This window comes from Dipodomys ordii, unplaced genomic scaffold (genome assembly GCF_000151885.1).
Source record: "Dipodomys ordii isolate 6190 unplaced genomic scaffold, Dord_2.0 Scaffold111, whole genome shotgun sequence".
Lineage (NCBI taxonomy): Eukaryota > Metazoa > Chordata > Mammalia > Rodentia > Heteromyidae > Dipodomys > Dipodomys ordii.
Genome location: NW_012267327.1, coordinates 3,697,409 through 3,718,451, shown reverse-complemented (window position 1 = coordinate 3,718,451; position 21,043 = coordinate 3,697,409). Strand labels below are relative to the sequence as shown.

At 37.4% G+C, this 21,043-nt stretch overlaps 1 protein-coding gene across 1 annotated transcript in view; it reads left to right on the top strand.

Moving 5' to 3' along the window:
* Positions 1-1,227: 1,227 nt before the first annotated feature.
* Guca1c (guanylate cyclase activator 1C) overlaps positions 1,228-21,043 on the top strand; it is a 34,142-nt gene continuing 14,326 nt past the window's right edge. Inside the window, exons 1-3 of the mRNA XM_013028507.1 lie at positions 1,228-1,431; positions 11,026-11,175; positions 18,945-19,032. Of these exons, the coding sequence (XP_012883961.1) occupies positions 1,228-1,431; positions 11,026-11,175; positions 18,945-19,032 (442 nt within the window). The remainder of the gene's footprint in view (positions 1,432-11,025; positions 11,176-18,944; positions 19,033-21,043) is intronic.

Here is a 21,043-nt window from a genome sequence, read left to right as displayed (position 1 = left end):
AACCAAACTATCCTCCTCTTCCTTCTTCTTACTCTACGTAAGAAAATTTCTCCATTCTAATAGTTTCAAGTCATTTGCCCAAATAATGAGCTCCAAGTTCTTAGGACCTTATTACACATCTACTAATTCTAATAAAGAAATAGTGTTCTGTTGGAAATTTGTGTTGGAATGTTTGAAGCAAAATTAATCAGAATCACAGTAACTTCACTACCTGTCAGGCATTTCTTTAGTTCCCAGTGGTTCCAATTCTTTAGTAAGTTAAGTAGGTAATCAGTTGTGACTAATTCAGAGACCCAACTACAGACTGAGTAAAAATGAGAATTGGCCAAAGAATGGAGTAAAGTTACAAGAGAGGAACCAGACTGAAGATTTCACAGAACATTCCCATCTAGGGAATCTGGTTCTTGGTAGCAACATCCTTGAGGATCATTACCATCTATGGAAACTTTCCATAGTCCACTCTCCAACTTTGCAAGCTCAGTTGTATGGGGACTTGGATTAGCTTGGCAACTAGAGTGGCATAAAAGTAACAGGCAGAATCCAGTGTCAGAAGCCATGGGGCACCAGAGGCTCACGCCAGTAATCCTAGCTACTCAAAAGGCTGCTATCTGAGGATTGAGGTTCAAAGCCAGCCAGGGCAGAAAACTCAGACTCTTATCTCTAGAAAAAAGTCTGTGGCTTACATGGTAGAGCACTAGCCTTGAGCACCAAGAGGCATAGCGACACCATCCAGGCCAGAACATATTTATAGATACACACACACACACACACACACACACACACACACACACACACAGAGGGGGTGGGGAGGATACAACTCAATACATTTTTCTTCAAAGATTACTAACTACTGAATCTACAACTCTACTTACTACTAATTATCTGGTTGTCTCTAACCATCTAAGCCGCCAAAACACAATGTATGGTCACTGACATGACAACATTATTCACTAAAATACTGCCCTTTCTACTTCACAGAAAAACTGTCTCTCTGGTTGGTTATAGGAACAATTCCATCCATTAGTGGTAATTGACTTCAGTCTCAAAACATTACAGATGAATTAATCCCACTAGCTTTCTGTCCTTACTTAGCCCGTAACTATAAGAGGTTTAAAGTAGCTTCCCAACAACATATGTCAGCTTCAAGTTGTGAGGAATGAGGGACTCAATTAAGAGAGAACATCCACAAAACAAACCCAAGCAAATGGTCGTGGACTGAGAATCACAATGGGAAACAGCAACTCACTGGCTGGTGGTCAGATGGCAATTTCTACACAAGAGACTTATAGGTGGTACAGAACATTTATGATGGAATATCCATCTGGCCTGCAAACACTTCATGAATTTAAGACGCTTTTGGGTCTGCAGGGTCTGAATCAAAAGGCCAATCAACATGTCGATCAAGTTTTTAATACCTTTGACACAAACAAGGTAAGACCTTTTACTTCTCATTTGGCTGTGATTCTTCATTTCCTCCCCTTTTCCTCTGTATAAATTAACCTCAGGTAAAAATTATGCATCCTACTAAACACAGGTCTTCAGACAACCCACAGTTTGTATGTAAGTCAGTCATTTAAACATATTTAGCACTGACGGCATGAAAATAATTGGGAAATAGCCTCTTCACCTTTGGAAATTTTCTGCATGTAGGGAGTTATTTTAAAACCAAATTAAATCTCGGCATGGAATTCTAATGCTATCGTTTAAATAAATCTAATAAGTGCAGATTGATTTACAAAGACTGTTTTCAAAGTATTTAATGCGTTGGTGACATTTTATCGAAAAACAAATTACAGGAATCTGCTTCTAAGAGTGTGATTGCATCTAGACTGGCAGATAAAATCAATACAAATTAGTCAACACATTGTCTGCACTCAAATTAAAAGTTAGAATGCTTAGTATTAACTTTCTTCATATCTGCCCAATTTAGTTTCTGGGAAGTCAAAGCAATTTACAGTTTTCGTAAACTCAGATAACTTTTAGTTTCTAACAATTGATACTTAATGATTGCCTTGAATTTACTCATTCCTCAGGAACTTTGGCATATTTATTTTCATTTCTTAAAATAATACAAAAGTGAGAAGAGAAAAAAAGACATGGAGTAGGAAAAACAATGCAAAAAAATTAACTTCTAATTGTGGAGTTAAATTCTGACAGCTTTTTCTAGAGCCTTCTTTTACCTGTATAGTGTTCTAGAATTCAAAATGTACATGTGCTGACTAGAATAAAAGGGAGGAGAAAATATTAGCAATAGAAAAGTTAGTGATTTTAGAAGGCTATGCCAGCGATAAAGAAGGGATAAATAATTGAACAGAATAAAAACCAACCCACTGTGTTTTGGATGTATGGAATTTAGAAGATTTTGTAGATGCCTTTTTCAAAGTCAGAACATTATTGTCATTATGCTTTATTGTCAAATATGAATTAAATTTCACCCATCTAAGCTACTCAGAAAGCTGAGATTTGAAGATTGTGGTTGGAAGTCAGCCCAGACAGAAAAATCTATGAGATTCTTATCTCCAATTAACACAATAAAAGCTAGAAATGAAAGTGTGGCTCAAATGGTAGAGTACCAGCCTTGAGTGAAAAAGATAAGCAAGAAGAGTGTGGGGCCCTGAGTTCAAGAGCCAATATCACACACACATGCACACTCACTCACCTACAAAATCACCCACTTAATATGACCACATATTCCTTCTCCTAAATTGTACTTAGGATAGCTGGAAGCCAAAGGAGTTCTATTTGCAAGAAGCAGGTTTCCTGTGGGAAAATGAGGTATATTCCACCTTTGATCATAACCATTACCTACATTCTGCATATAGGCACAGAGGCCTATGTCTATTTACCTATGTTCACTGTTGTTGTCCCACTGTGGTTTCTGTAAGCTCCAGGCAGCAGCTTCTCAGGCACTTCCCAGCACTCCTGAGACATTAGAAGATGAGCTACAATTGAGTTTTAGGATGTCACTTCCCATACCCATGATTCTGTTGTTAGCCCAATGCATGTGAGTGGGTCTGGTGGGTCTAAGTCATCTGAATTGGGCACTGATGGCTCACACCTGTAATCCTAGCTACTCAGTAGTCTGAGGTCCAAAGATCGTGCTTCAAAGTCAGCCTTGACACAAAAGTCCATGAGATTCTTATCTCCAGTTAACTACAAAAACCCAGAAGTGGGGCAGTGGCCCAAGTGGTCGAGTGCTAGCCTTGAATACAACACTCTGCACCCACACCCAGAGTTCTCTTCTGTCCAGGAAACAGGGCAGAGATGTCAGAGCAGACATCTGGGCATGCATGCCTTTGGTGTAAGAGCACTCACTGTGTTTCATCTGAAGAACAGCCAGCCCTGTTTCAAGAGCTTAGTTCAAGTGGCATGCAAATGCTGTTGACATTTCTGATTTATCACAGAGACTTTGTGTGTCTTTAAGGAGCAAGTGAGCCTAAGCATCAATGACTTATGCTACAGAAGGGGATGGGGAGTATCTCAACATAAAATCAGGTTGTAAAATGAGAAGAGTAAGGACTGCTTGTTATTAAGGAATACTAGCAAAGAAAACATATCATTGTGCACTGGAAAAAAAACCACATATTTACTTAGATGACTCAATAAAAGCTATGAGATGTCCAGAATCCCTGACAATTTATTATTTCTATGGAACCCCTCTGTGGCTTTCTTCTTCAGTGTTCTGGGTAGAAATAATGCAAAATTCATTTCCTACTTGCTTGCCTCATTGACGTGCTGGTGAAACATTTCAATGGTCTGAGAGATGTGATGATGAACGTCAGTTGTAAAATTTTATATAGCATTAGGAGGCACATGTCCTATTTTAAATTTCTGGGGGCTAACATTTCTAATGTTAAAAACTTTGAAAATGTATGGTTGTCATTTTGCTGGCTTTCTATAATTTATTTGTCTCTTCTGTCAAACTCCTTTTTCATAGCCTTTGGTTGATAAGATACTAAGAAGCTTTGATCTCTGGTTAATCTCTCATTTCTTACCTGGCTTTGGCTTTTACTCCAGCTAAATAAGCCTGGAAAAATAGTGTATAAATAGGTATGGAGTTTAATTGTCATAATTTCTTCTATTGATCCTAGTAGTGACCCATGCTGAGCCCAAGGATTTGGAGAAAAGTGAACTCTTTCGTGCATGATTAGTGAGAATGTAAGTCAGCACGTGTATTATAGAAAGCATTATGGAGGTTAAAAAAATAACATTAAGAATAATAGAATGTGTGCATAATTCAACAGTCTTCCTAACAGATATATACCCACCCAACATAAAATCAGTATGTTGAAGACATGTCTGTGTTCCTGTGTCCACTGCACCATCATTTATTTAGGATTCAAATTTGTTATTTTTATTATCTTTAAGTAGTTGTAAAAAGGAGTTACCATTCAACAAATTATGCATACAATGTATCTTGATGATGTCACCCCTTCATTCTCCTTCATCCATCCCAACACAACCTCTCTCCTCAATTTTCTTAATTTCATAGGATGTGCATAGTATATTATGACTGTATTCTCTCCCTCTTTCTTTCATTTGTTTACCCCCTTCCTCCTTACCTCCTCCCTAACCTTTTAATTCCCAGTTTTACAGCACTTGAAAATTAGTCCCTACTTCTAATTCAGAAGCCGTTCTCATGACTCTTGTTTTATTGATAGTCCTAGTAGAGAAACACAGCCTTGAAACCTATAATGTAGTTATATCCATTTACTTGTGAGTCTGCTATTTTCTACATCCTAAACTCAACTCTTCTGCTCATTAAAAGTCAAGAATCCAGGATTACACATGATAAAAGAGTCTAAGGAGATGAGCTGGCTGGAATAGGGTAAAAATTGATTTTTGTTTTGTCATCATATGAGTCTAGAGAGGCAGATACTTTTTCTATTTTTGGCTTACAAACATTAATTTATTTTCTCAGTTCTAGGGACCAGAAGTTCAAGGTAAAAGACTTTGCAGATCTGTTTTACCCCAAAGACTCACTCCTTGAATGATACATGGGAACCTTCTGGCTATGTCTTCACATGGCCTTTGATGTTAGAGAGGCAGATTTTGATAACAGTAAGTCCAGGTTGACAACCTGAAGAAGTTCTTTGTGGAAAGCTGCTGCTGTTGTTGTAATCCAAGGCCTTCAGTAGTTATCATTAGCTCATTCACAAGTGAGACACATGGGCAGTTAGTTGTCTTGACTTAGCTCACTGGAGACTGACTTCTAATTCACATTGGACCAGGAATGTGTGGAGCTGGCTGCATTTGGAAAGCAGATGGCCAGGGTTTCCCAATGTCCAGGAAACCTGTTAGTAACCAAGAGCCTGTTTTGTAAATATTATGAGAAGCCTCTTTTCATAGACCCTTGGATTTTGTACAGTCACAGTCAAGTCAAGAGCAACCATGACAGATCTGCATAAAGATCACATTATAAAACCAATTTACCAAGTCAGCAGTATGCTTCTCATCTTACCAACACGAGGCTCTCCTTGGGACATTCTAGCAACTCCATGTCTACTACAGATTATGTTTGCTGTTAAGATTTGTGTCTATGGATGAAAACAGGCTCAGTCATAAGTCCTAAACAGATTTTTAAATTCATAGAAGAGATTAGTATGTATTTAACATTATAAAGGGCTTTGTTCTTTTCTTTCTTTAACTTTCTTCAAATGTTAATTTGGTATCACTGACAATTGTCAGTCATGAAGCACACATTAGATTTGTCTGGGTTTGCTTCCAACCATATGAGTACCCATTTGCAGGCAGATGTTTCAATTCATATGTTGCTACTGACCCACCACAGCTGGGAAATGTCATTGAAAAGTGTCAAATGTAAAGAAAAATATCCAAATGTCTTCAGGTTAAGAGGCTGTGAAGACTCATGAATTCATCATAGAGAGTGTTGCTATGAAAATTCACAGAAAATTAATGCTGTTGAAATAGTTTTAATAGGAGCCTTTACTTGGCAAATTCTTATTTGAATTGTTATTTATTTTCTTAGTTTAGAGGGTGCATAGGCCATATAGGACTTATAACTCATTAATAGTTATTTCTGTTTCCATGTGTCATTGTTTTGTTTTTGTACTGGAGATGGAACCCAGGACTTCATACATTCATATGCTCTACTGAGATGTAGCTTAGTGTAGCTCCACTAAGCTTCAATTGCAACCTCATGAACGTTATTAGAACTCTGGAAACTGTTACTCCTGGGTAATATTGTGGAAGCCTTGTTGGTGTTGAATGACCTTATACGTGCAAAGTATGGTGCCTTGCCTATAGGTATGACAAGTACTAATTACATCAGTACTCCAAATTATCATTCTCGCCATGATAACTATTATTTTAATAGCTATTAATAATAGTCTGTCCAGTTGCCCATCTGAAATGAAATGTTTCTAGAATGAAAATTCTAGAATTTAAATGAAGTCAAATTTCCTCAACTCAGTCTGAAAATTCATGGCTTCAGCATACTGAAATACCAATATTTCAGTATTTGTTCCTGAGGTCACTTTGAGCAAATAAATGGAGAAGGACAAATGGTAAAACTATAGTGGACAGTTGATATCCATAGGGAAATTTCTCAGGGGAGGGATAGTAGAAGGATGAGTTATGAAGTGACATGCACCTCTGAAACCCTAGAGAGGGGTAAAAATGGGCTTCTAATCAAGGAAGTGGTGAACACTTAGCAGGATCAAATAGAATCAAGATGACAACACCAGACTCCAAGATGGGAAGCTGAGAGCTTTTCCCTGGGGACAATGCAGCTGGAAAAGGCTGTTGTGATTGGGAATCGCAGCCAAACCCAGTGGTTAAAGTTTGGAGGCCTAAGGAATCCAAACTAGACAAACATTCATGTAAAGCACCAGAGAGCAGGTGGAGGAGAAGAGAAGGACCACCACTTCTGCTAAGTGAGAGGCACTGATTGCAGGGCATGGAAGTGCCTCACAAGAGATCCTTTGGGCTCAATGTTTCCCTGAGGCTAAGCAACTGTGGTACTCAAGACAGGGTTTCCTTGAGCAGCACCAGATGTGAAGGTAGCATAGGTAACAACATGCAGCATCTTCAGACGCTTCAAGCTACACTTCAGTGTGCAATAGTGTCTACTCACAAGTAGCTCACAACCAGGAAGGAAACAAGCAACTATATTTCAGGTATGGAATTCCTCCAATATCTGCTATCTCTTCTAGAAACAGAATTGGATTATCCTAACTTCTGAGGACAATGCTGGGTACCATAGAGAGAAAAGACTTTGAAATAAGGCTGACTGTGCTTAAATCTTGGGTTTATTCACATTCTATTTTAATATTTTATCTTATATGTTTAACATAATTGTGTATTTATTTTCTTTTTTCTCTTTCTTTCTCTCTCTGTCTTCCTTCCTTCCTTCCTTCCTTTCTTTCTTCCTTTCTTTCTTTCCATTTTTTGTTGCTTGTGGGGCCTGAACTCTGGGCCCTGGGTACTGTCCCTCAGCTCCTCAGCTCAAGGATAGCACTCTACCACTTGAGCTACAGTGCCATTTAGTTGTCTATCTCTTAAAATAAGAATGATAAACTACAAGCTCACTACTAGGATTAGAGATTCTAAATAGAAAGTGACCAGCACATTCCTGGATCATATACTATTTGGTTTTTTTTAATTGATAGTGTCTCATAAGCTTTACAATTGAACGTCTTTCACTTCACATTGATCATATCCTGAAAACAGCTGTGATTATTGGCAGGTCACAGATGTTGCCTGGAGACCATAGAGCCCACCTGTGAGTTTTCTTTTGGGCAGAAACTGCAGTACTTCGCTTTTGTTTTTAAATGTTACTGTATTAGGCTTCTAAACTCTCAACTATTTATCTGAAGCTATATTTCTCATCTTCTTTGCTTTCTTTGTAGATGTAAATGTGTGTTTATATTTTGCAAATTTTAGAGACCATGAGAAAACTTAAGTTTGATCTTACTCTGTTTCTATTTCTTTGTGTGTATGTGTGGAGAGAGAATTTTATAGGTATATAATCTTTTTCTTTCCATTCCCTTGTACAAAATGAAGTCATACTCCATGGTGCTTCCACATCCTGGCTTGTCACTTAATTCTTCCCTAGAATGCTACCACTCCATTTTGAGAATATGATACAGAAATCTGCACATACGTTGGGATTACAATTACCTTTCAATGTGTACTATCAACCATTTATTTCCTGAGGCTTACTTGAATGAGTTCTGACTCTACATGCTTTCATTATATTTTAACTTCAAAGGAGATTCTACCCCTGCCAGATTAATTCTTTCAAGTTCTATGGTATAGAATGATGAAAGATTTTGATGTGAAAAAAGAATAATGTATCCGCATGTTAGGGCTGGTAGTAAAGGAACTAGTGAATGGAGATTGCTGAAGTGTGAATAGTGGGTTCTGTGGAGGAGCAGATGGGAGAGGAAATGAGGGTTGAAAAGAAATTCATAGGGCTGGGAAGGCGGCTCAGTGATAGAGCGCTTGCCTTGCATGCATGAGGACCCTGGTTCAATAACTCAGCACCACATAAGCAGAAAAAGATGGAAGTGGCACTGTGGCTGAAGTGGTAGAGCACTAACCTTGAGCTGAAGAGCTGAGGGAGAGCACTCAGGCCCAGAGTTCAGGCCCCATGACCGGACCCCCCCCCAAAAAAAAATTTATAGATGGGCTAGAATGTAGCTCAGTAGCAAAGTGCTCACCTAGCAAGTCCAATTTCTTGGGTTGGATCCCTAGTATGAAAAAGAAAGAAAGAAAGAAAGGAAGAAAGAAAGAAAGAAAGAGGAAGAAAGGAAGGAAGAAAGGAAGGAAGGAAGGAAGGAAGGAGAGAGAGAGAGAGGGGGAGGGAGGAAGGAAGGAAGGGAGGGAGGAAGAGGAAGGGGAAGGAGAAGGAAGGGAAAGGAAAGAAAAAAAATCCTTAGATTTCTTCTTCATTCCTCGAAGTTCTGAGGATAGAATCTAGTGCATGCTGTATTCCTGAGCTTCAAGCTCTGTCATAAGAAATCAATATATTGCTTGCAACTCACATTGGTTCCAGACATTTGAATAAAGACCTTGCATTATTTTAAGATTAATTTTATTTATTTATTTTTGATGCCAATCCTGAAGCTTGAACTCAAGGTCTGGGCACAGTCCCTTTGCTTTTTTGTTCAAGGTTAGATCTCTACCACTTGAGCCACAGATCCACTTTTGGATTTTTTATTTTTGGATAACTAGTTGGAGATAAGAATCTCAGGGACTTTCTTTGCCTGGGCTGGCTTTGAATTGTGATCCTCAGATCTTAGCCTCCTGAGAAGCTATGATTACAGGTCTGAGCCTCTGACATCTAGCTTGAGATTAATTTTTGTTCCTGGACTGTGTTCTTTAAGTCATTATTCTGAGACTGAACAATGTATATTCTTTCTTACTTAATTGGACTTAGTAAACCTATGTAAATTCACATTTGGAGTAAGTGATTGAAAGCCACTCAAAGAGATGCCTAGATGATGAAATTGCTTGAAGAAAACAAGATAAGCAAAACAGCCTAGGTCTCTGGCTCCCAAACCTTAAGATACATGTAACTACTGAGGACTACATTGCTGATGTCATTTTGTTATTTTTGAGGGGTGAGGATCTGTGAATATGCTTGTATCTTTATCATAGGATTTTAGTGCTTAGAGCATGAAAGCCAGACACCTCTAAACACTGTGTTCCATAGGAGTGGCTGAAGCTCAGCTATGGAAACATAAACTGAAAAATTTTTCCCTTGGATCACTCCCAAAACAAGTGTTAGGAGATTCTGTTTGCATGCTTCCTCACCACAGCTGCAGGAACATCTCCTCACTTCAGTGATAATTACTTCTCTCTCGTTGTTGAAATGGATAGATATATTACTCTAGACAGATAGATACATTATATATATTATATATTATACATAGATTAATCTGTATTTTCTTCTTGTTTACAAAATAAATATCTGTCTAATACTCTTTCTAATATCCACACAAGCTGCTTAATCACATTTCCCAGGGAAATATACATTAATAGAAACCCTTAATCAAAAGTCAATAGAAATGTGGAATATTGAAGTGAAAACAGACAGTTCTGCTTTTGAAGGAGATGTACTCTTGTTTGAGTAGAAATTTCCTCACCCCAAACCAACTTTTATTGTGGATTCATCACGTTGTTCACCTAAAAAACATCCAGTGAAATGATTGGGCTTACCCAAAGCTTTAAAAACCTGCCTGGAAAATGTTATATTCACCAAATGTTCTAAAGGTGACACTGCTTAATCTCACCCATTACAACATTATGCAGGTGACATTAGGAGATAGAATCACTGAGATGAATGTGAAAGACTGAAGGAAACCATCATCAAAGAAATAGGAAGATTACCAAACCGTTAACACAGGTTTGCAAGGAGGCTACCTTTGTGACTCTTTAGGGAATTCACCCAGTAACTGCCCAGAGGATGGAGAAGTCGGTGCCAATGTGATCCTTTGAGCCAAATTTAGCCAACAGATCATAATAAATGGCTCTTGCCTTACCAGGCATTTTTATTCAGTCTAATTTTGTTAGGTGATGTCATAGCATGTCCAAAAATAAAAGCTGTTCAAGTTGCTATTGTAAGCAGCTGTACTTTACCCCAGTAAAATGTCATACAGCTGAAAAGTTTTACTAGAAAAGTACAAAACAAAGGCAAACTTAAAAGCCAAGCCAATGGGACGTAATTATCTGCTAGCATAATTGTCTATGGGTTATTGCTCATGGTCTAGAGAAGGATCAAAACTGCAATGACAAAAACTTAAGATAACCATGGTTAGGACTTCAAAAAGCAATGTAGCAGCTGAGACTAGTTTAATTATTTCCATGGCATATAGGATTTTATGATAATAGGTATGATTGACAGCACTATGTCAGCACCATTGAAGTCTCCTACGATTTTAATACCTATAAATGTGTTTAAAAATGAAGTATGAGGAAAAAGGTCCTACTCATGATGACTCCTCAAATAAAAAGCAATTATTATTGATAACTATTTCTTTTTCCACCTTGCTTTCATAGGATGGATTTATTGACTTCACTGAATTTATTGCGGCTATAAATCTAGTTGTCCAAGGAAAAATGGAGCAAAAATTAAAATGGTATTTCAAGCTCTGTGATACTGATGGAAATGGGTCTATTGACAAAAAGGAGCTACTGAACATCTTCACGGTGAGTGGGTGTAGAATATCCTTTGCAAGACAGTATTTAGATAGCCAGTGGTAGCCCATGTTCTGTTTGGCTCTCTCGGGATGTGCGTAATGAGTTGTTGAAGCAATTCGTATTTTACATATATTTGGATTATTGATTGAACTGCAAACTAGAGCATGCTTCTTGGTGTAGAAAGTCTATGAGGAACAGGTAGAATATGAGATCTTGTATAAAAATAGAGCAAGAGACACCGACTAAGATTGAAGGTTATATGAGGGCTAATCTTTCTGGTAGCTGGACAAAAGTGTTAATAGTAGTACAAGATGTCAGGTACTTTTTACCTCTGAAACTCCATGGGTACCTTCATAAACCACTATAGCACCACCGCTGATCCCAATAGAGTCAAAGATATTTTCATGGACAAAAAAAGAAAATTTCAGTACAAAAAAATAATTAATTGAGATGCTGTATCCAAATACAAATAAGTGTTGCAATAAATATCATGAATAAAACACACTGAATTGGTAACATAAAATCGCAGAGTTAAAATCAGATATTTTAGATCCAAATTTGTTATTTTTTTAAAGAAGAAGCTGAGTTATAAAGAAAATATGTAGTGCAAATATGGGTGAACTGCAAGAAAAAATGAATAATTATAATAGAATATCTCAATGTATTAATGAAGAAAACAAAGTGGAAAGCAAAATCAGTAAATGTAGAGTTAACCAAATATGACATGAATTCAAGGGTATGATAATACCAGTATTGTTATCACTTCCATCTCATACAGTTCATTTACCACCACTCCCACCACAAAAAAATAGTCAGAATAAGTTTTCATTGAACTTCATAAACATTAACATTCAGAAATATTCTATATACCTCACATATTGCAGCGCAAAATTAGGAGAGTAAAATAACCTCTAGAGAGCATACAACTCTAAGTAAATTTGAAACCCTCTTCAATGCAAATACTCTAGGTTATTCTCCAAACAATTAAAATGTAAATATAGCACTTAGCTCTTAGGGAATGTCACCAAAGTATTAAATCAAAGCAAATTTCATAGAAACTTGGTAATTTAGTTTAAGAAATTAAGTTTATCTTTATTTTAGAATTAGAAGTATCCATTTCTGGCCTGGAAATACAATCATAAGAATAAAAGGTTCACAATTTACATCATAGAATCATTCAGATGAACTAAAAGAAAAATGTTTAATGTGGTGGAGTATGTATTTATTTAAAAGTGAATGGCAGGCTGGTTGCCGGTGGCTCATGCCTGTAATCCTAGCTACTCAGGAGGCTGAGCTCTGAGGATCAAGGTTTGAAACCAGCCCAGGCAGGAAAGTCCCTGAGACTCTTATCTCCAATAAATCACTAGAAAACCGGAAGTGGTGCTGTGGCTCAAGCGGTGAGTGTTTGCCTTGAGCTGAAGAGCTGAGGGACAACACCCAAGCCCAGAGTTCAAACCCCACGACTGACTGAAAAAAAAAAAGTGAATGTTATATGAACATTCTTTCTATACAATGCAAGGGAGAAAAGCAACAGCAGAGTTAAGAATGTGTGTGTGTGTGTGTATGTATGTCCATAGGAGGTAACACTGTTCAAAAAGAAATGTACTCATTACTTATGTAACTGTAACCCTTTACATTGCCTTTACAATCAAACTTTAAGAAAAGAATAATGTACACTACATAATTTATAGTTTATATACATATAGCAAGGATACCAAAATGGAATTAAACTCAGGTATCAAGAGATCACAAAAATACTACAATATAGAATGTTCAAGGGAAACACATAAATATTAATATCAATTTAATGGCACAAAAAGTCAAAGAAAAATGTATTAGCTTCATATTACTGTTACAAAATATCTGAGATAAACAACTTAAAAGGAGCAAAGATTTGTTTTGACTAATGGTTTCAGAGGTCTTTTCCCCTGGTTGTTTGACTATGTTGACCTTGGGTCTGGGGCAAAGCAGACTACTGTGGTAGGGAACACATGGGCTAAGGAAGGCTGCTCACTGACTTTAGCCAGAAAGCAAAGAAGGGGAGAAATTCAATATCTCTCTCAAGGCCATGCCCCAAGAACCTAACTTCCTCCCATTAGGCCCCACCCCCTAAAAGTTCCACCACCTTGTAATAATACCATAGGCTGGAGACCAAGCTTTTTAGCACATGGGCCTTTGGGGGATATTCTAGATCCAAACTATTGCAAAAGGGACATGGAGAAAAACTTCTTGTACAGGACCACCAAACTCAATAATGTACATTTAAAGAACCATTGAGAAGTGGATTTGTTCTGTTGTTTAAGAAACACAATGTTGGGGCTGGGAATGTGGCTCAGTGATGGAGTGCTTGCCTAGCATACATGAAGCCCTGGGTTCAATTCCTCAGTACCACATAAACAGAAAAAGTTGCAAGTGGCACTGTGTCTCAAGTAGTAGAGTGCTTGACTTGAGCAAAAGAAGCTCAGGGACAGTGCCCAGACCCTGAGTTCAAGCTCCAGGACTGGCCAAAAAAGAAAAAAGAAAGAAACCCAATGTTTGCGTATACAGATTAAGTGTGAGAAAGCTAAAGAAACAGATCATGACAGTAAAACGTGCATTGTGGGCACTGTTGGAGAAAAATCTGCATTCTTAGGATTTGTGGAGCAAAAACTGCTGAGGTGTTTTCCAGAGATCTGCTCTGCTACAGGCTTTTGAAAGAAACTTGTCTCAGATGTTGGCCACCAGGGCTACCAGGAGAAGTAAGATGAACTCAGGAGAAAAAAAAGCTAGAGAAACATCTCGAGTAATGGTTTGCAATAGCTTGAGACATTTCGGTTAATTGAGGAGTACAAGGTAATGCTATTGTTATTATTGGTTAGAGACCAGGAATGATGCTAGATATTCAACAGTGCCCAGAACATCCCTGGATATGAAAGAAGAATACTCTAGTCCAAAGTGTCAATGGTAGGATTGCTGAGCTGGACAGGGACCGTGGTGCAGGATTCACATCTGTGGAACTGCAAGAGTGAGACAATCTCAGTGATGAAGAAAGTGTATGTCAACAGAGAGTGGTTTAAATACCCTCAGAGAAGACCGCATTGGAGCTAGTTGACTATGACATTTACTATCAAGTAAGAATTTGCCCATTCCCCTTCTCTCCTAATTTCTCTGTAAAAGACTGACCAGCAAAGTGAAAGAGAGAGTACTTATGCTGAAAGGGGAAGGAAAGGAGGAAGGAAAACCATGGCTCCTTGTTCACTCCCACCCTGCTTCTTCTATAAAAAATGAGAGACAGATGAAGAGAAGAAAGGAGAGAATGCATTTGGAAATTAAATTCATATTCTACAAAATTAAGAAAAGTAAAGGAAGGGGTGAGAATGTTGAAAGGGGTGACATTGACCAAGATACATTGCATTCATAAACTGCCTTGTGAATGGCAACTCCTGTGAAGTAATTACACTTCAAGATAATTAAAGAGAGAGAGAGAAGAAAAAGAAAAGCAACAACTAGAATACTCCTTTCAAATCCTTTTAAGCCCTGTCATCCTTCCAACCAATATAGACAAATAAAAATTTATCACCTTTATATGCTACAAATCAAACTTTTATAATTTTTATATATAACTTTTATATACCATATGTTGCTTCAAAAAGGGGGGGTTATGAAACAGCCAAATTTCCAAACATTGAGAAACCCTGGAAATGTTCATCTAACATATTGCTACACATATGAATGCTTACTATTAATTCTTGTCTTGCCTTTTACTCAGATGGCTGAAATCTGAACTTGCTAAGGCTAAGAATGTTGTGTCAGTACTGTTTGTAATTAATAGTGTTTTAATCAAGATTAGGAAGGCAATTTCCAGATGAATAATTCACTTTTATTTTATTATGAATTTCTCTCTCAAGCCAGGGTCATTTAATTTAAGCATTTGGGGTTTGGGGTTAAATCTCCTTGCTAGAAAGCCTGGAAAATGTCATTTTCCTGGGGCTCCTAATGATGGAGAACCATCAATGATCCTGGATGGATATGACAGTTAATGTCCTTCTGAGGCAGATATATCTGTCTTAAAAAGGGCACAAAGAACCAGAGGTGCCAGTGGCAGAGGCCAGAAAACAAAACCTTGGACTCTTAGAGAGCTCTATTTGTCTGTAAGATACCAACAAATTGATCTAAAACTGAGAGCAATTCTCTTTTCAGAGATTTATTTATTTATCTACTTTTATTGTAAGGGTGATATACAGAGAGGTTACAGTTTCTTAAGTCAGGTAATGAGTACATTTCTTTTTGAAAAGTGTCACTCACCTCTTCCATCATTTTCTCCCAGTTTGTCCCTCCCAGTCCCCTCCCCAACAAGTTGTATAGTTCATGTTCAACATAGTGTCTTGTGACCACTACAGTATTTTCTCTGAGGGACTGCATCTTTTGTTGCCTAGCTTCAGGCTTTATGTGATATTCTTAGAACTCCTAACAACTGTTGATTTCATGTCCAAGACTCATTGCTCAGAGTTAACATGCAATCTTTATTTAGTTTACATTTATTAGCATAGATTAGTTGTACAAGAGATGTTTCATTGTCATAATTCTATTTTTATGATCAAATTCATCACTGTATCACTTTCCTTTGTCCCCCTTCTTCTCACTTAAAATAATTTCAACAACTTTCATTGTTCTATTTTGATAAATACATGTAAACTAAATCAATTATATTTATCCTCCTTCACCTTCTCCCTTTTTCTCATTCTCACTAGTAACTGCCACCCCCCACTAACAGAAGCTGTTTTATATTCCTGTCACTCAATTACAAAAATTTGTAATTTTTGTGCTGCATGTTATTTGTACAAGGGGTATTTTCCTAATATTCTACACAAGCATATCTTGTATTTTAATGAGATTAACTTCATTTAGCTGCTTCTCTTTTTCAATTTCTCTTACCCCTTCTATTATCTAACAACTCTCAGTGAGTGTTCTTATGGCATCTTCACACTAGACAGAATCTGTATTATTCACCCTCCATCATTTTCTTTTCCTCCCTTTTCATAAGTTGTAAGATATCCAAACTGCTTCCATAGCTTTGCTACTATGAATAATTCTGCAGTGAACATGAATGCACAAATGTCTTTATTTTTTCCTGATTTATACTCCTTTGAATAAATGCCCAAAGTAGTACTACTGGATCATAGAGGAGTTCTATTTTCAGTGTTTTGAGAAACCTCCATACTGAGTTCCATAGAGGTTGTACTAATTTACATTTTCACCAGCAGTGTATATGAGTTTATCCTTCCTCCATCCTCGCCAACACTGGTTGATATTTGTATTCTTCATGACAACCATTCTGACTGAAGTGAGTTGAAACTTCAGTATCATTTTGAGTTGAAATTTCTTTTATGGCCAGATATGTTAAATGTTTTTTTCTTTGAAAATTATCTGCTCATTTAATTTTCACATTTATTAATTGGACTCTTTTAGAGTTTCTTTTTCTAGCTCCTTTTATTTTCTAGCTATTAGTCCCTTTTCAAATACAAAAAGATTTTCTCCCAGTCTATAGTCTCCCTCTTCAGTATAGGGACTGCTTATTCAAAAGCTTATTATTTTAAGATAAACCCAATTTTCAATAACTTACTTGCATTTACTGAGTTAGTATTCTAGTAAGTTATTTTCTATGCCTATATGCTTTAGTAGTTTCTCTTGTTTTCTCTATAGTAATTCCAAAGTCTCAGGTCTTACATTTAGGGGTCTTTGATTCCCTCTGAATTGGTATTAGTTCAAGGGAAGAAACTGAGGTTTAATTTTAGTTTTCTACATGTGGACATCCTCAACACCATTTGTTGAAGAGTCTGTCTTTTTGATCATTTCAACAGATATGAAAATACCCATTGACAAAATTCAGTATCTTTTAATGATAAATGCTCTAAAGAAACTAAGAGTTGAAGGCATACACACAACAAACCTATAGCCAACTTTGCATTAAATGAAAAACTGAAGCCATTTCTTTTTTTCTTGCTATTGTTTCTCTTTTTTATTTTATATATTTTTTAATTGTTAAAATACTGTACAGAGGAGTTACCATTACATGGGCAAGGTAATGAGTACATTTCTTATCAAGCATTGTTGACTCCTCCTTTGTTTCCCCTTCCCATCCCTTCCCATTCCACCTCCCTCCCCCCCCCCCCCCCCCCCCGCCAAAGTTGTAAAGTTTGTTTTTCAACTTAACATCTTATGCATCTCATTGTGAAACCATTTCTTCTATAATCAGTCAAGGAAATTACTCTCTCCATTATTGTTCAGCATAGTGCTAGATTTCATGGCCAGAACAATAATGCAGGATAAAGAACTCAAAAGGATTTACATGTATAAGGAATAAACCAAAGTGTCCCTCTTTGCAGATGATACGATTCTATACTTAAAAGATTATAAATACTCCATCAAGAAAAATTTAGTTTTCTCCAATTAGCAAGATACAGAATCATCAGTAGGCTTTTGGATTCTAACAATAAGCAGTTCAAGAAAGAAATCAGGAAAACAAACCAATTCAAATAGCCTTCCTCTCCAAATACAATACTCAGGACTAAATTTAACTATGGAGGGGAACGACTTCTATAATGAAAACTATAATCACTGGAAAAGAAATCAGAAGCATCCACTAGTAGAAAGACATCCCATGTTCATGGATCAGTAGAAATAATATTGTGAAAATGTCTATGCTACCCAAAGCAATGTATATATGCAATAGAATCCCTCTAAAAAGGGGCTGGGAAGGTGGCTCAGTGGTACAGCGCTTGCCTTATAGGCATGAGGCCCTGGGTTTGATTCCTCAGCACCACATAAGCAGAAAAAAAAGCCGGAAGTGGTGCTGTGGCTCAAGTGGTGGAGTGCTAGCCTGAGCTGAAGAGCTGAGGGACAGCGCCCAGGCCCAGAGTTCAGGCCCCACGACCGTACCAAAGAAAAAAAAATCCCTCTAAAAAATCCAATAACATCCTTCACTGAGATAGAAAAATCAATCTTAAAGTTCATATAAAAAGCAAAGAAAGATGTGAGAAATGTATTCATTATCTGACTTATGTAACTGTAGCCCATCTGTCTATCACCATTATAATAACAATAAAACATTTTAAGTTCAAATAAAAACCCTCCAGTAGTCAAAGCAAGAAGGGATCATATCTGAATTCAAACTATGCTATAGTAGCATATTAGCAAAAAGCAGCATAACATGGGCACAAAAACATGCTCATAGGCCAATGGTAAGAAAAGAAGACCCAGAAATAGCTCCATTCAGTGATAGTTAGCTGATTTTTTTTTCCTGGTCATATTTTTTTATTTTTGCAAACTTCAAAACACTAATTGAATTGATGATCTTACTGTGACAGATAACTTGGCTGTGTGTAACACTGGCTAAATTAATATTATTAAAGCAAAAGGGGAGTTCTTTTGGAAAATATTATGGATTGAATTATTTTATCCTCCTAATTAGCTTCTGTGTGCAAATCATTATTATGAGATGGTCACACGTGATTGTCCCCCATGCCTCAGTTTCCCCATATGTATAATGTTAGGAGCTGTGATTCTACTGCTGAGCCATATTAAGTGTGCTTGCTCTACTAGTTAGCTGATTTTTGACAAAAGTGCCAAAAAATATACATTGGTAAAAAGACAGTCTAGTTATTTTTAACAACTAGCACAGTGTATGTAGCAACACTAACACTGATGTATCCTCAAATTTTGTCACATTAGAGCAGAAACATGACAAAAAGTATGTGCTTCCAGAAAATTAAAGCCTATGATTTAATGTCTCTTTGCAGGCTGTCCAAGCTCTTAACGGCCAACAAACTTTGAGTCCAGAGGAATTCATCCACTTGGTGCTTCATAAGATTGACGTAAACAATGATGGTAAGGGAGCTTCTTTTCTCAGGCTTACTCCTCTTACAAAGGAGGAAATTGGGGCAGGAAGTGTCATTCAGAGAACTGAAGAAAGGTCCTCAAGAGAGGCCTAGCTGATACTTAGGCTTCATAAGTTGATCAATTCAATATTCTTTAGTAAGGATACTTAAACTGAACAAACATGTGTTGATCACGTGTACATTTCACACGTGGCACTTGATCCTTTGGGGGATGTGAAGGAGAGCGAAGGGTTTTGGAGGAGTACCTTCTACCATTTGTTCTGGGATACTATCTAGTAACTATTACCTCTAGTGGAGATTTTCTATTAATTTATTCACGTTTGTCTTACTGTAAAAAAAACTTTACTTCAATCATGTTGCCTTCTATTATCATACTTTTTTTTCTTCCTGATGACCTTTTTTTTCTATAAAGGTGTACATGTTTGGCTGTATAACACCAGCTCTTTTTATCTTGAAATCTAGCTTCCTAATCAGTGGTGTTTTTTGTTGTTGTTGTTGTACAGAAGCACACACCGAGAGAGAGAGAGGGAGAGAGAGAGAGAGAGAGAGAGAGAGAGAGAGACAGAGAGACAAAGAAACGGAGAGAGACAGAGGGAGAGAGAGACAGAGAAAGAGAGAAAGAGAGAGGGAAGGAGAGAGGAGGCGAGGGAGAGAGAGAAGAGAGAGAGGCATTCCAAGAGAAGTGAATTCATGTACCAAAGGACTTTGATATCAGTGAATGGGTAGGTGAACATTGGACTTGAGGTCAAATGTTCAAAAGAAGAAAAATAAAGCAATGTGAAAATTATAATCTGTCAAGAAAAGAATGAGAAGCATACAGACATGGTTTTCTTCAATCTATGAGGATTACGTTTTTTTTTGAAATTTAATTTAATTTTAATGTAAAGGTGATGCGCTGAGGGGTTACAGTTACATATGTAAGTTCTTGTCGAACATTGTTACTCTTCCCTCATTCTCCCAATTTCCCTCGCCCACAATTCCCCCCCCCCAACAAGTTGTAAAGTTATCACTGTTCTATTGGTTTGCCATTTGTCTCACCATTTTGTTATTCTCCTTCATTTCCCCAAATCAGATATCAAAATCAAAAGTAGTGACAACAGGGGATAAACCAAGGGGGGAAAAGGAAAGACAAATGAAAGAACAAAACTAAAACTAGAACAAAAATAATCCTCGTGTTGGGCTGGGAAGGTGGCTCAGTGGTAGAGCGCTAGCCTTGAGCTGAAGAGCTGAGGGACAGTGCCCAGGCCCAGAGTTCAGGCCCCATGACCAGACCCCCCGCCAAAAAATCCTCCTTTCCATCTTTCTATAAGCATCATTTTGTATGGTCATATGAACATAGTTTTCAGTCACTGTGATCTTCTGCTAGACTAGACATATATTAGTTATCACAAATGAAGAAACCATGGAGCCTGTGTTTCTCTGCATCTGGCTTCCTTAGCTCCTGCACTATTGGTGGGAATTTAAACTGGTTCAACCATTCTGGAAAGCAGTATGGAGATTCCTCAAAAGACTAAACATAGCACCTTTGCTAGCAAGATCTAGCTAGCCAGATCAATAGAAAGCCTATGGATTGGGAGAAGATCTTCACTAGTCATACAACAGACAAGGGTCTCATATCTAAAATATACTTAGAACTCAAAAAACTCAATCTCCCAACAACAAATCTTCAAAGAAACAACTGCCCCACAAATAAGTAGGCTAAAGACTTAGAGAAACTTCTCTAAGAGGAAATAATAGTGGACAATAGACACATGAAGAAATGTTCAACTTCTTTAGCCATAAAAGAAACACAAATCAAAACAACATTGAGATTCCACCTCACCCCAGTTAGAATGGCTATCATCAAGAACTCTAATAACAACAGATGCTGGAGGGGATGTGGCCAGAAGGGAACTCTACTGAATTGTTGGTGGGAATATAAACTTGCTCAACCACTTTGAAAAGCAGTATGGAGGTTCCTCAAAAGACTCCACATAGAGCTCCCCTATGACCCAGCAATC